At 57.9% G+C, this 12,475-nt stretch overlaps 1 protein-coding gene across 1 annotated transcript; it reads left to right on the top strand.

Annotated features, from left to right (window-relative positions):
• The first annotated feature begins 2,973 nt into the window (after positions 1 to 2,973).
• Positions 2,974 to 5,679, top strand: FOS (Fos proto-oncogene, AP-1 transcription factor subunit). Its single transcript, XM_084288274.1, has 4 exons — positions 2,974 to 3,244; positions 3,667 to 3,918; positions 4,056 to 4,163; positions 4,297 to 5,679. Exons 1-4 carry the CDS (start codon positions 3,104 to 3,106, stop codon positions 4,903 to 4,905), a joined length of 1,110 nt encoding a protein of 369 aa, XP_084144400.1. The 5' UTR covers positions 2,974 to 3,103; the 3' UTR covers positions 4,906 to 5,679.
• Positions 5,680 to 12,475: the final 6,796 nt, after the last annotated feature.

Raw genomic sequence — 12,475 nt, 5'->3', positions numbered from 1 at the left:
CCTCGCTTGGGTCCCGCCTGTTGGGTACAGCACAACCGCTCTGCCCGCCTGTACCCGCCTCGTGTCGGGGTGTTCATCAAACACCGCGCGGGACCCTGCGTGGCCGGGGCCTTCGGCTCCGTGTGTTCCTCCCTCAGTGCCCTGGGATGTTATCAGTGGGGTGATAACGCCGAGACGGCGCGGAGATAAGAGGCGGCAGCAGGGCCTGGTGCCCGGCTGTGAACACCCTGCCCGGCTGTGAACACCCTTCCCGGTGGGGCCAAGGTCGAGGAGCCCAGCGACGGGCGCCGCGGAGCCGCCGTCGCTGAGCCAGCACGTGTGGGGCTGGCTGCGGTGGCGTTACCCAGCGGGGAGAGCCAGGGGAGCGGGTGCGAGGGCGAAATTCCCGGCTGGCGGCGCGACCACGAGGAGCCGGGGTGTCTCTGCTGGCGGTGTGGGTGCTGGAGGACGGCCCCGCCGCACGCCCGGCTGCTGGGATTGTTAATTACTGTTTATGCCTCGCTGTGGGGATGCGCTGCGCTTCGCAGACCCGAAAAGGTGGGAGCCCTGCCCTGCTGGGAGCTCCCAGGCCAGTGGCAAGCCACGGCGTGCAAGGAGGAGGGCTCAGCCCCCAGCCCCATAACGCGATAAGGGGCCCAAAACTGCTTTATCAGCCCGCTTTTCCGTCCTGATTGCTCTGCCCAGCTCTGCAGGGGCCAGGTAGATGGCGAGGATGCCCCGTGCTGAGCTGGAAGCATGCGAGGCACGGGCAGCAGTGTGTGTGTGCATCCGTGGGCATGCATTGGAGCCCCCAGCACCAGCGTCGCCCAGTGCCAGCCCCATTGCCGGGTCCCCACCCCACCCTGGCAGCCCCATATTGGCAGGAGGCAGGCACCCGGTGTGTGCACGGCAAGCGAATCGCGGCGGGTGGGCCGGAGCCGTCACGCCGCGCTGCTGGCATGAACTTTCCCCTGGTGAGCAGCCAAATTTAGGCACAGCCGGCTCCTGCCCCAGAAGCTGGTTTGGGCTGTGAGGTTTGCACCGGCCCACACGCCCGGGGCGCTTCTCTGCTGTGGCTTTCCAAGCCCAGGCTCAGTTTATTGGCTCTGACAGTGGGTGGGGGGCACTCGCTCTCAGCCTGCGAGCAGCTTTCCAGGGGATGAATGTGGGGCCGGGCAGCTGGGGGGCTCCCCAGGACAAGATCCCCTTTGGGTCCATGCTGTCCCTGCCCTGCTGTGGTGCCTGGGCAGCGCAGTGGCCGTGCCGTGGCGTGGCAGCGAGGACATCCCCGTCCCCCGGGCAGTGTTTAGTCCCCGCGGGGCCGCTCGCTTCCTCCTCCTCTCCCACTCGCCGTGTGTGCCCCGCGCTCGGAGCAAACAACAAGCCCACGTCATGTGTTTTCGGTTTCTCTGTTTCCTTGCCTCCGCCGGTGGCACGTGCTGGGGCCGTGCGGCGCCCCTGCGCTTTCCGTTTGGTGCAAACACAGCGCCCTCGGCCACCGGCGGGGATGGCAACGGCAGTTTGCATGGACACCGCCAAAATATTTGGGGCCGGCCGCGAAGCGGGTGTCCCCCCCTTGCTTTCCAGAAGGTTCCCTTGGGGCTGGAGGAGAGCGCCGGAGAGCTTTGTGGACTTTTAGCAGCGTGCCTGGAAAACGTGAGGGATTTCGGCGTGCTGGGGGCACTCGTCCATGCTGGGCGGGAGTTTGCCAACCTCAGCTGGCCCCCGGGGACTATAGGGAGCCACAGCCTGCTGCTTTGGTAGCCAGCCTGGGGCGAGCACTGGCCGGGGCGAGGAGCCCCGAGGGTTTGGGGGGTCTGACGGTGTCCCAGAGGGTGGGCAGCCCCCGGGTGGGCGCTGAGTGGGCGAGAAATCACGGGCCCTTCCCTTGGGCCAGCGTGGCTGCAGCAGTCCTTGGCTGTCCCCTCCGCTGCGCCGTGCGGCTCAAAAATAGCGGCTGGCCCAGTTCTCCCGCCCCCGTGGCCCAGATCTCGAAGAACAGCAGCCGCTCGCACAGCAGCAGCAGCAGCGGCGGCAGCAGCAGCATCAGGCGCTGCATTTAGCCCATGAGCTCAAGGAGCGGCGGTGGCTGCCAGCAGGCTCGCAGCCCGGCTGGGTGCCGCTCCCCGCCTGGAGACTGCGCTGCGGGCTCTGTTTGTTGCTGTAAACACGGCCGGGCGCTGCAGCTCCCCCCCCACACACACACACTCCCCCCCCGTTACTATCTATAGCCGCGATCTCTTGGCTCCCGTGCGAGCCCAGGCTGCGGGCTGCCTGCCGGCTCCGCCTGCCCCGAGCCCAGCCGGGGCTGCCCGACAGCCCCGACGTGGGTGGGTGGCCCCGGGGGCTCCGCCGCGGCCGCCACCAAAACAAAGCCGAGGGCGAGCCCGGCCCCGAGCCCAGCCCCGAGCCGCCCGGGGGGGGCCGTGCCCGTGCCCCGGAGCCCCCCCGTGAGCCCCGGGGGCACCCCCGGGGGGGGGGCGGGGCGGGGGGTGTCCCCGCGGGGTCGCGGCGGCCGTGGGGGGAGGGCCCGGCCCCGCCCCGCCCCGCGCGGTGCCCTCCCCGCCCGCCCCGTCCCGGCCCGTCCCGTCCCGTCCCCGCCGCACTTGGCTGCAGCCCTGGAGCGCTTCCCGTCAGTCCCGCCCCCCCGCACAGGATGTATCCCATATAAGGATATCTGCGTCAGTGGGTTCCCGAGCCCGCCCCTACCATTCTCGTCGCGGGGGGGGATCCCTCACCGCTCCCCCCGCTTTCTCTCCATTCGGGGCACCCCGCGCCCCTCTCCCCCCCCCTCCCATTTCGGTGGTTCCCCCCCCGCAGTCATCGGGGCGCGGCGAGGGGGGGGCAGAGCGGGGCGGGCTGCGTGGGGGGGGGGCGGAGCGGGCGGCCCCCCCCGCGGGCGGGAGTGGCGCGCGCCGCGTGACGTATGCGGCGCTCACGCGGCGGGAGGGTATAAAAGGGAGCGCGGCGCGGGTCCCCGGCACCAGAGGCAGCCCCGGCGGAGGAGCGGCAGACGCGCAGCGGACGCAGGCGGCCCCCGTCCCGCTCCTCTCCTCTCCTCGCCTCTCCTCTCCTCTCCCAGCTCCCATCCGAGGCGCAGCCCGGGCCCGCAGCCCGCCCAGCCATGATGTACCAAGGCTTCACCGGCGAGTACGAGGCGCCCTCCTCCCGCTGCAGCAGCGCTTCCCCGGCCGGGGACAGCCTCACCTACTACCCGTCCCCGGCGGACTCCTTCTCCAGCATGGGCTCCCCCGTCAACCCGCAGGTGAGGGGCTGGCTACGAACCGGGGGTGCGATGCATGGGGGTGGAGGGGGGCAGCGGGATCCCAGCACGGCCCCGGGCAGCCCCGCCGCTCGGTGCCGGCGGCTCCCGGCCGGCTGCAGCCCCGCCGGGGGTGTCCCGGTGCCGGTGGGACGCGGGGTGCGGGGGTGCGGGGGGAGCCGTGGCCGGGCGGCGCGGGGCGGCGGGTGCGTAAAGCGGCTCCATTGATAAAAACGCGAGTTCATTGAGGAGACTCCGGAGCGGCGCCTGCGTCAGCGCGGACGTCAGAGCTATTTATAGCGGCCCCGCTCTCGTGTGGAGCCGCCGCTGGCAGCGCGGCCCCGGGGGCGGCGGGGAGCGGCCCGGTAGCGCTGCCACCTCCCCCCCCGTTCACTATTCACCGTACCCTTATTATAATCCCGCAGGATTTCTGCTCCGAGCTGGCCGTGTCCAGCGCCAGCTTCGTGCCCACCGTGACGGCCATCTCCACCAGCCCCGACCTGCAGTGGCTGGTGCAGCCCACCCTCATCTCCTCCGTGGCCCCCTCGCAGACCCGCGGGCATCCCTACGGGGTCTCGGCACCGCCGGCCCCCGCTGCCTACAGCCGCCCCGCCGTGCTCAAGGCACCCGGAGGAGGTCGCGGGCAGAGCATTGGACGCAGGGGCAAAGTCGAGCAGGTGAGAGGGGAGCGGGGTACCCGGGGGGAGAGGATTTGGGGTGGGGGGTTTGGGCTTTAGGGTTTAGGACCGGGGGTGCTGCTCGGGCTGGGGGTCTGGCGGCGGCACTGACGGGTCCCTCGCTGCTCTGCCCTCAGCTGTCCCCGGAGGAGGAGGAGAAGAGGAGGATCCGCCGGGAGAGGAACAAGATGGCAGCGGCCAAGTGCCGCAACCGGCGGCGGGAGCTGACCGACACACTGCAGGCGGTGAGTGCTGCCCGGGAGGTCCCGGGGTGGGCGTGAGGAAATTGTGTGCGTGGGGGGGGGCTTCCCCCAAAACGCACCCACCTGGGGTGAGGCCGGCCCTGGCTGACAGCCCGCTCGCTCGCTGCCTCTGCAGGAGACAGACCAGCTGGAGGAGGAGAAGTCCGCTCTGCAGGCGGAGATTGCTAACCTGCTGAAGGAGAAGGAGAAGCTGGAGTTCATCCTGGCGGCGCACCGGCCAGCCTGCAAGATGCCCGAGGAGCTGCGCTTCTCCGAGGAGCTGGCGGCTGCCACCGCGCTGGACCTGGGCACCCCCAGCCCCACGGCGGCCGAGGAGGCTGCCTTCACCCTGCCGCTGATGTCCGAGGCGCCGCCGGCCGTGCCACCCAAGGAGCCCAGCGGCGGTGGGCTGGAGCTCAAGGCCGAGCCCTTCGATGAGCTGCTTTTCTCCACGGGGCCGCGGGAGGCCTCCCGCTCGGTGCCTGACATGGACCTGCCCGGGGCTTCCTCCTTCTACGCGTCGGACTGGGAGCCGCTGGGCGCCGGGAGCGGCGTGGAGCTGGAGCCCCTCTGCACCCCGGTGGTCACCTGCACCCCGTGCCCCAGCACCTACACCTCCACCTTCGTCTTCACCTACCCCGAGGCGGACGCCTTCCCCAGCTGCGCCGCCGCGCACCGGAAGGGCAGCAGCAGCAACGAGCCCTCGTCCGACTCCCTCAGCTCCCCCACCCTGCTGGCCTTGTGAGGGGCTCGGCCGCCCTGCACTGACTGACCTGCCGGGCCCCCTCCCCTGCCCCTGCACCCCCACGGACTCGCCGCCGCGCCCCCTGGGGCTCCCCGGGCCTGGGGAGGGCCCCGCCGCCGCTGCCCCCCCCGTGTCTGGCTGGGCGCCCCGTGCCGAGGCCGCGTACCTCCTCCAGAGATGTAGCAAACCGCATGGAGTTTGTCTTGTCCCCAACGGCCCGCCCATGAGAGCTGGTAGTCTGTAGCATGTCCCACATGGCTGGGTTGGTGACTCCCTCCCCTCCTTAGTATCACTAGCATTAACTAATTAATCCCTTGGTTTTAAATGATTGGAATTAACCTGGTGCTGGGTATCTCCAACTCGTATCTAGTGCAGCTGATTAACAATAACTACTGTGTTCCTGGCAATATCGTGTTCTGATGACTTAGCAATGACCCATCTTACGTGGGGGGAAAGAGACTCTATTTTATTTTCTAGTAGGTAGATAACTAGCTATATCCATGTACTGTAGTTCTACATCGATGTTCATTGTAACTTTACTGATCATGCATTGTTGAGGTGGTCTGAATGTTCCGACATAAGTTTTCCATGAAAACGTTTTTATTGTGTTTTTAATTTATTTATTAAGATGGATTCTCAGATATTTATATTTTTATTTTATTTTTTTCTACCTTGAGGTCTTTTTTGACATGTGGAAAGTGAATTTGGATGAAACTTAAGCATTGTTTGCTTATTATTGTTCAGAGACATTGTCAATAAAAGCATTTAAGTTGAGCGCTGGCGCTGTCCTTGCCTTACCTTTTGCATCGCTCCCGTGACCCTGAAGGGGCTCCCTGAACTCCAATTTGGGTTGGGCTCTGCGAACTGCAGCCTGCTGCAAGCTGCCTGAGGCACAGGGTGCGCTGGGGCGGGAAAACCATTAAGTGCAAATCTGTCACTGCCTGTATTAATTAGGACTGGCTGTGGCTACGCCTTTCCCACCTTCCTGTGGGGTCACCCATCCTCTGGCCCCCCCCTTGTCCCCTCTGCATGGGGCTGCCTGCCTTGGGACTGGCACCCTCCTGCTCCTCTGCCTGCCGCGGCCTTTCTGCAAAAAGAGGCTTTTCTTGCAGGGGATAAAGGGCAGGGGAGTTCCAGCCTCTGAATCACTGAGGCTGGCTCCAGGCTGGGGTCCACCCTGTCATTAGTACGTGGCTAACAGCCCAGCTTCCTCCTGCATGGGCAGGGCTGGGAACACTCCCTGGCTCCAGGTGGCCCTGGACTTGGTCTGGCTCTTCTAGGAGCAGCTACTGAGCGTGTTCCTCCAGACAGAGAGACAGGGGGAGATACTTCCACTTTTTCTTGTAGCAGAGCAGCGTATGGCATAACGCTGACATTTCCCCTGCCCTTCACTTTGCATTAGTTAGCTCAGTCCTTGAATGAATGTGAGTTATGGTAAACAGCCTGCATGCTCTGGTAATGCTCTCCCTGCTGGGATCATGCAGTGTGGCTTTTTCCACCAGTTAGCTTAAGGGGGCTGCAGATCTGTCATTCCTGCTGCCTGCACAGCAAAACTTGCTCTTCTGTCAGGACAGCGTGCCTCACAGGGCTGGGGCAGATCACCCTTGTGTGCAGAGTGCACTTACACTCCCTCTCCTGCTTGTGTGAGCCTGCTTGCTCTCAGGATTGCCTTTCTCAAGGTGATGGCAAAGGTGCCACCTGCACTGGCGACTGCCTTGACACCGTGCTCTCAGGAAATCTCTGCAGGCTGTAGGACTGTGGTGCTGGGATTTTGTGCAACTGCAGGTTTCCCGGTGGCTGCTGCAAGCTCTGCTTTCCTCACCCCTTCCCCAGCCAGGCCACGCACAGGATGTCTCTCAGTGCGCATTGCTCTGCTTGGGGCTTGCTCAACACCGCCCGCCCCGTGCAAAAGCCAACACTGCTCGCAGAGCTTCCTCCTCTCAGCGCCGGCAGCTGGCAAGGGATGACCCCGGTGCTCCCGAGATGCCGCCCACTTAGAAGCGGCTCCTTTCGCATCACAGCTGCAGATTACCGGGGCAGCAGCCAGGCACGGTGAAGGCACAACAGCCCTGCCCCTGTGGGTGTAGTGACATGAGACTTACGTGATGGGCAACCTGGCGAAGGCCTGGCAGCACAGCGTGCCTCCTGCTGAAACCCCGCCGGGTCTGCGGCTGCGGGGGAAGAGGTTTGAGAGGTTTGAGAGGTTTGAGAGGGCTGTGAGGTTTTAGAGGGGTTTTAGAGGGGGGTGAGGCAGAGAGGAGCGGCCCCTACACCAACACCAGGCCCTGAAGGGGGGGGGGGGGGGGGCGCTCCCTTGCCTTCCCCACCACCCCAGTCACCGGGCAGGATTTGGGGCAGAGCTGTGGCAGCCCCCCTGCGCCATCCCATCCCGTCCCATCCCATCCCGTCCCACCCCACCCAGGGCCCTGCTGCTCCCCCCGGCCCCGTGCCCGTCCCCGCTGAGGGCCGCAGCCGCCATTTTGCCCCCCTCTCCCCTTCCCCCTCCCTCAGGGCGGCCCGGCCCGGCCCTCCCCGCGCATGCGCGCCCGCCGCCGTGTTTACTGTTTGGTTGCCAGGGCGGCGCGCGGCGGGGCGCGTCAGGGACGTGACGTCCCGGCTCCCCGCGGAGCCGCCGCGAGCCAGCGCCATGACGCAAGAGCTTCCGGCCCTGCCCATATATGGCAAAGCGGCGGCGGCGGCTTCCCGCCCCCCTGCCCGGCGGGCGCGGGCCGCCGGGGCCGCGCGTGAGGCGCTGCGGCGGGAAGGTTCCAGAAGGGCGCGAGGGCGGCGCCGCCGCCCCCATGGCGGCCGCCATTAGTCCTGTCAGGCCGCCATTACGCCTCCCCGAGGGGCTGGCGGCCTTGCGGGCTGCCCTGGCTCCACCTGTGCTGCTGGGTCGGAGCTGGGCTGGCCCCGCTTAGCACCCTAATGATGAATTGTGGCACTTTTAATCCCCACACGGCCCTAGATGAAATAAAATTATAGATATATACACACACGTATTTGCCCCGCTCGCCCATGAAACCTGCCGCTGGTGGCCAGGCACCGGCGTCCTTGAACCCTGGTGCCGGCTGTGCTGTGGTTGTCCCGCCAATAAACCTGACTCTTCCACTTTCACTCAAAACAGAGCAGGAAGGCTGCCAAAAACAGCCAGCGGAGCCAATGGGCAGCTGAGAATAAAGGGATTGTTCAGGGGAGATAAGGGTTTAGGGGAAAGAAATAAAGAAAAAAAAAATTCTGTGCTCACTGTGGAGGAATTTGAGGAGGTTCCTGTGCACGGTGTGCTGAGGGATTTACCAGAGGGTGTGTTTAACGCCAAAGCGTCCACACAAAGGTTATGAAACAAATAATAAACACCGAACAGGCACAGCTGGGTGGTATTCCTGCAAGGTTTCTAAGAGAAGTTAAGATTTAAGAAGCTGGGCTGCCTACTGGTGGCTAAGTGCAGCATCTCATTTAGCAGTGCTTCGATACCTGGGAATGGGAAGGTGGTTAATGTGCCACAGAAAGTGCCCAGAAAATTCTGGCAAGCTGCTGACCAACGAGCCAGCCATCTGTACCAGGCGAGGTAGTGAAAACTGTTTAAAAAGGCAAACTATTGAGCACAAGGGAAAAAAAAAAAAAAAAAAAAAAAAAAAAAGTACCAGGTGAGTTGGCAGCTTTTCTAAAGCATTCCTCACACATTGTTTGAAGTCCTGGCAGGAGTCAGCAAGCATAGGGAAAAGAGATTCCCCTGATGTCATTTGCTGGGGTTTTGAGAAAACATTCCATAATATCTATCAGCCAAAGCTTCTGAAGAAACTAAGGTGCTATGTGATAAGAAAATAAATTTTCATGTGAGTAGATGAAGCTGGTATAAAAGATAGGACACTAAGAATCAAAAAATGTTTTCCTGGGTGGAAGGAGCCTTCATGTGAAGTTGCACAAGGATCTGAAGTGGAGCCTGGGGTCTGGAACAGGTGGTAAATAGTGAGGTGACTGAGAGGAAGTCACGTAAGACTTAACAGGAGCGAGTGATGCAATTCTGTGTAGGTAAATCCGAAGTGTTCCAAATAGGGGAAAGACAATCCTTCCTTTACATATTCAAAACCAGCCTATAAGCTGATTTATCACTCAGAAACAACATCTTGGCGTCATATGAGTTCCCTGAAAATCTCAGCTCAAGGCTTGGTAAATAAATAAATCAAATGTAAAGAGTCAAGAAAGAGCTAGAGAACAAAGCAGAGAGCAGCTTTCAAAGCACAGCGCTAATCCGCGGTGTGCCTGTGCTTTGAGTGCTGTGTACAGTTCTGATCTTATCTTCAGAAGGATGCGATGCTATGAGAGGTGCAGGGAAGTAAAGAGGTGTTGGGAGGTGTGGAACAGCTCCCGGGTGAGGAGCAGTTAAATTAAGGAGGGCTCTTCAGCCTTAAAGAGACATCTGTCAAGATAAGAATGATGACATCAAATGAAAGTTAGGGAAAATGTGAGTTGAAAACAAACTTACGGGGGTTGCTCGTTCCATATCGTGGTTACTTGTGGAAAACCTGGCCGTGTGAATTTGTGGATAACAGAAGTTTGCTTAAGCTCGAGAGGAGTCCAGAAAACAAACAGAAGAGCAAGCCAATGAGTGCTGTTAAATACAAAAATACCCCCCGTGGCTGAGGAAGTTCTGATTTTTCTAAATTTCAGGGGCGTTGGGCAATATTCTGAGGATGCAGCATTACGCCCTTACATTGTGCTTACAGCCTTCTTTAGGGGGTTGCTGTCAGCCAGCGTCAGAAGACTGGATGATAGCACAGAGGGGGAGAAGCAGAGGAAGAGAAACTTGGTCTGATCGGCTATGACTACTCCTCTATTGTTTTGTAAATACTTAGCTAAACTTTCGCTCTTAGTCTGTGCTTCCTTATTGAGGCAGGACTTGAAATTTGTTTAAATGATTACAAAATGTGATCTCATGTGTCTGTGCTTCTCATCCGTTCAGATCTTTTGCTGATAAGGTTGTTCTTGTGGCTTCCGGCGAGCTTTCCAGTCATAGTGGGTACACCGGTGACCCGGTGAGACGCTGAAGTGAAACCAACAAACACTCATTCTTCTGATATGGAAACAGCGGATATCCACAAGGGACCTGGATGTTATATCAACAGGATACCATGGGAAAACAAAAGAAGGTCAAAACTAACATGTGGACAAAATATCTTTATTGTTTCCAATTATGGAGCTCTTGTTCTGCCTTTTTTTTTTTTTTTTTTTTTTTTTTTTTTGTCTTCAGACCAACAGATTTTTAGCTCCTCTTCACTGATTATATTGGAGCTTTGTTTTTACACAAATATTTTGTAGCTTGATCCTGTTGGCTAAAGCCAACCAGGTGCAACTTTAAAGCAGCCATTTGAATTCCAATTGCACCACAGCCTCCATCTGGTAAGAATTCATCTCCTTTTAAATGGCCCATCTTGAATTTTCTCGTGCTAGGGAATAAGGGAAACAAAACAGGCTCATCATACAGTATTTATCTGTTGTTGTTTGCAAAACTAAGTGTTTGTTTTGAGTAAGTAACAGTGTTACAAGGTCCATAGCAGTGTCAGACCTAAAGCATATGGCCTAAATTGTGTAGGTTCTGATATTACCATTGAGGGTTTAAGTAAAACATCATTTTGACACTGCTCTGATGTATAGTGGGTGTTTCAGCATCAGAGCGATGTGGTTCCTGCTATGAAGCATTTGAACTGTAACAGTAGGAGAAATGGCAGATGCCAGTAGCACACAGCAGAGAGGACAAGCACTGTTACAGCATTTCAGCATGTGCTGTGGCAATTCAATTAAAACAGTAGCGTAACCTAATCGTGATGTGTCACTAACCTCGAGGACACAAAGGAAGATAAACTGAAGTCATTTGCTGTCATTACATAAGAGCTGAGCGCAAAGCCAAGAATGGGGTTTCGGCACAGATAAGGATTTTGCTCTGAGACTTTCAAAGAATTCAGCTCTTCACAGCTTTAACTCTTCATAGGAGTTGCAGATCCTCCCCCCCAGGTTTATCAGCAAGTTCCAGGTGGTCAGGTGCCACAAGCCTGGGCTCCTGAGCTATGCCTGGGGGTAGGTAGCAGGGAGCTTGGGACTGCTGATTTTCCATCCTGCTCTGTTGCACAGTAATAATCCTAGTCCCTGAAATACTTTTGGGCTGTGCCAATGAAGCTGGGCTCCTGCTGCTCTCTCTGGTCATCCAGCAATACCCTGGCAGGTTTCATACTGTGTTTCCAACTTCATTGCACTTTGGCATATAACAAGTCCTTTACTTACCTCATGGCTGTGTAAGGTGTTTAATGCTCCAAAAATAACCCCGGTGTCTAAAAGAGCTTGGCAAACTACCTCCAAATCGTCCTACATATTGGGTAGGACTTAAGGGAAATCTGAAATAATTTATTTCCCTAAAAGGTAGGTAGGTAGCTGTACTTGGAGATGAATGTGGTGAAATACCACACAAGACAACATGATACTCTACCTGCCTGCTTATCTTCCAGATCTTTGTTTCAGCCTGCAAGCTGAGCTGAGGGGCCTGGCACGCTGATGGAGTGGTTTCCACAGCTGTTAGAACTTTAGGATGATACTCAAACAGGCTACCTCCCCCAGAAGGCATGTTCCTCATTAGGAACATTCATTTGAGAAAAGTTTTATTTATAGGCTGTATACCCCTACTTGCCTAAGGACCTTCTGAGGGCAAATGCTTCACTGGGCATGGCTTCTGGCTCCTAATCCCAGCACATTTAGTCAAGACACGAACTTGTAACTGTTTTCCTCATGAAACACCGTTTGTTGTAGCTCTAGTCCTTGTGTGAAGGCATGACAGGAGCACGGGACTTCTGCTCCTTACACCTGGACAGGCTTAACGTGGCTTCCTGATAAACCTGTCATTATAATGTACAAATAAAACTTCTTTGCTAAGAAGGTTTTAGCACTTCAGACTAGAAATGCTTTAATTTTTCCTCATATTTTTTTCTAACCTATAATACAAGAAATGCTTCACAACTATTCTCATGGCAAAAATACACGTAGATTATTTGCTGATTCCTTCTGGAGGGTAGGTATGAATAAGACAGTTCTGGAACTGGCAGTGTCTGTGTCTTTGTGATCGAAGTGCCAACCAGTTCCATTTGCTGGATATGTGGAAATGCATACAACGCCACGTAGTCAAAACCCAGCGAAATCTTCCTCTTCCAAACCACTTCAACTTTAGGACCAGAGTCTGCATTACTTTTCCTCTCCATGCCGTATTCTCACTTGCTATTGTAACATCAGACAGTGGCTGAAAGGCCTGAACTGTTGCATGCATGTGAGAACGATTACCATAGCTAATTTAAGGCACGTGTAGCTGCACGGGGAATGACCTCACAGCTTCCAATCTTGTCATAAATACGACTTAATTACTGGATATTGAATGACAGATTGTGCCCTGCAGGTGATCAGACACAGAATGTGGTAAAGACCAGCTCTGACTCTTAACCAAAGGTTTGCATTTCCTTTTGAGATACATCATGCACTGGAATAATCATCTGTGTTTACGAGGACGAAGTATTTATTATTATATAATGAT

Source organism: Netta rufina (genome assembly GCF_964035555.1).
Source record: "Netta rufina genome assembly, chromosome: 5".
Classification (NCBI taxonomy): Eukaryota; Metazoa; Chordata; class Aves; order Anseriformes; family Anatidae; genus Netta; species Netta rufina.
The sequence above is the reverse complement of the archived record's forward strand: the minus strand, read 5'-3'. Positions and strand labels throughout refer to the sequence as shown.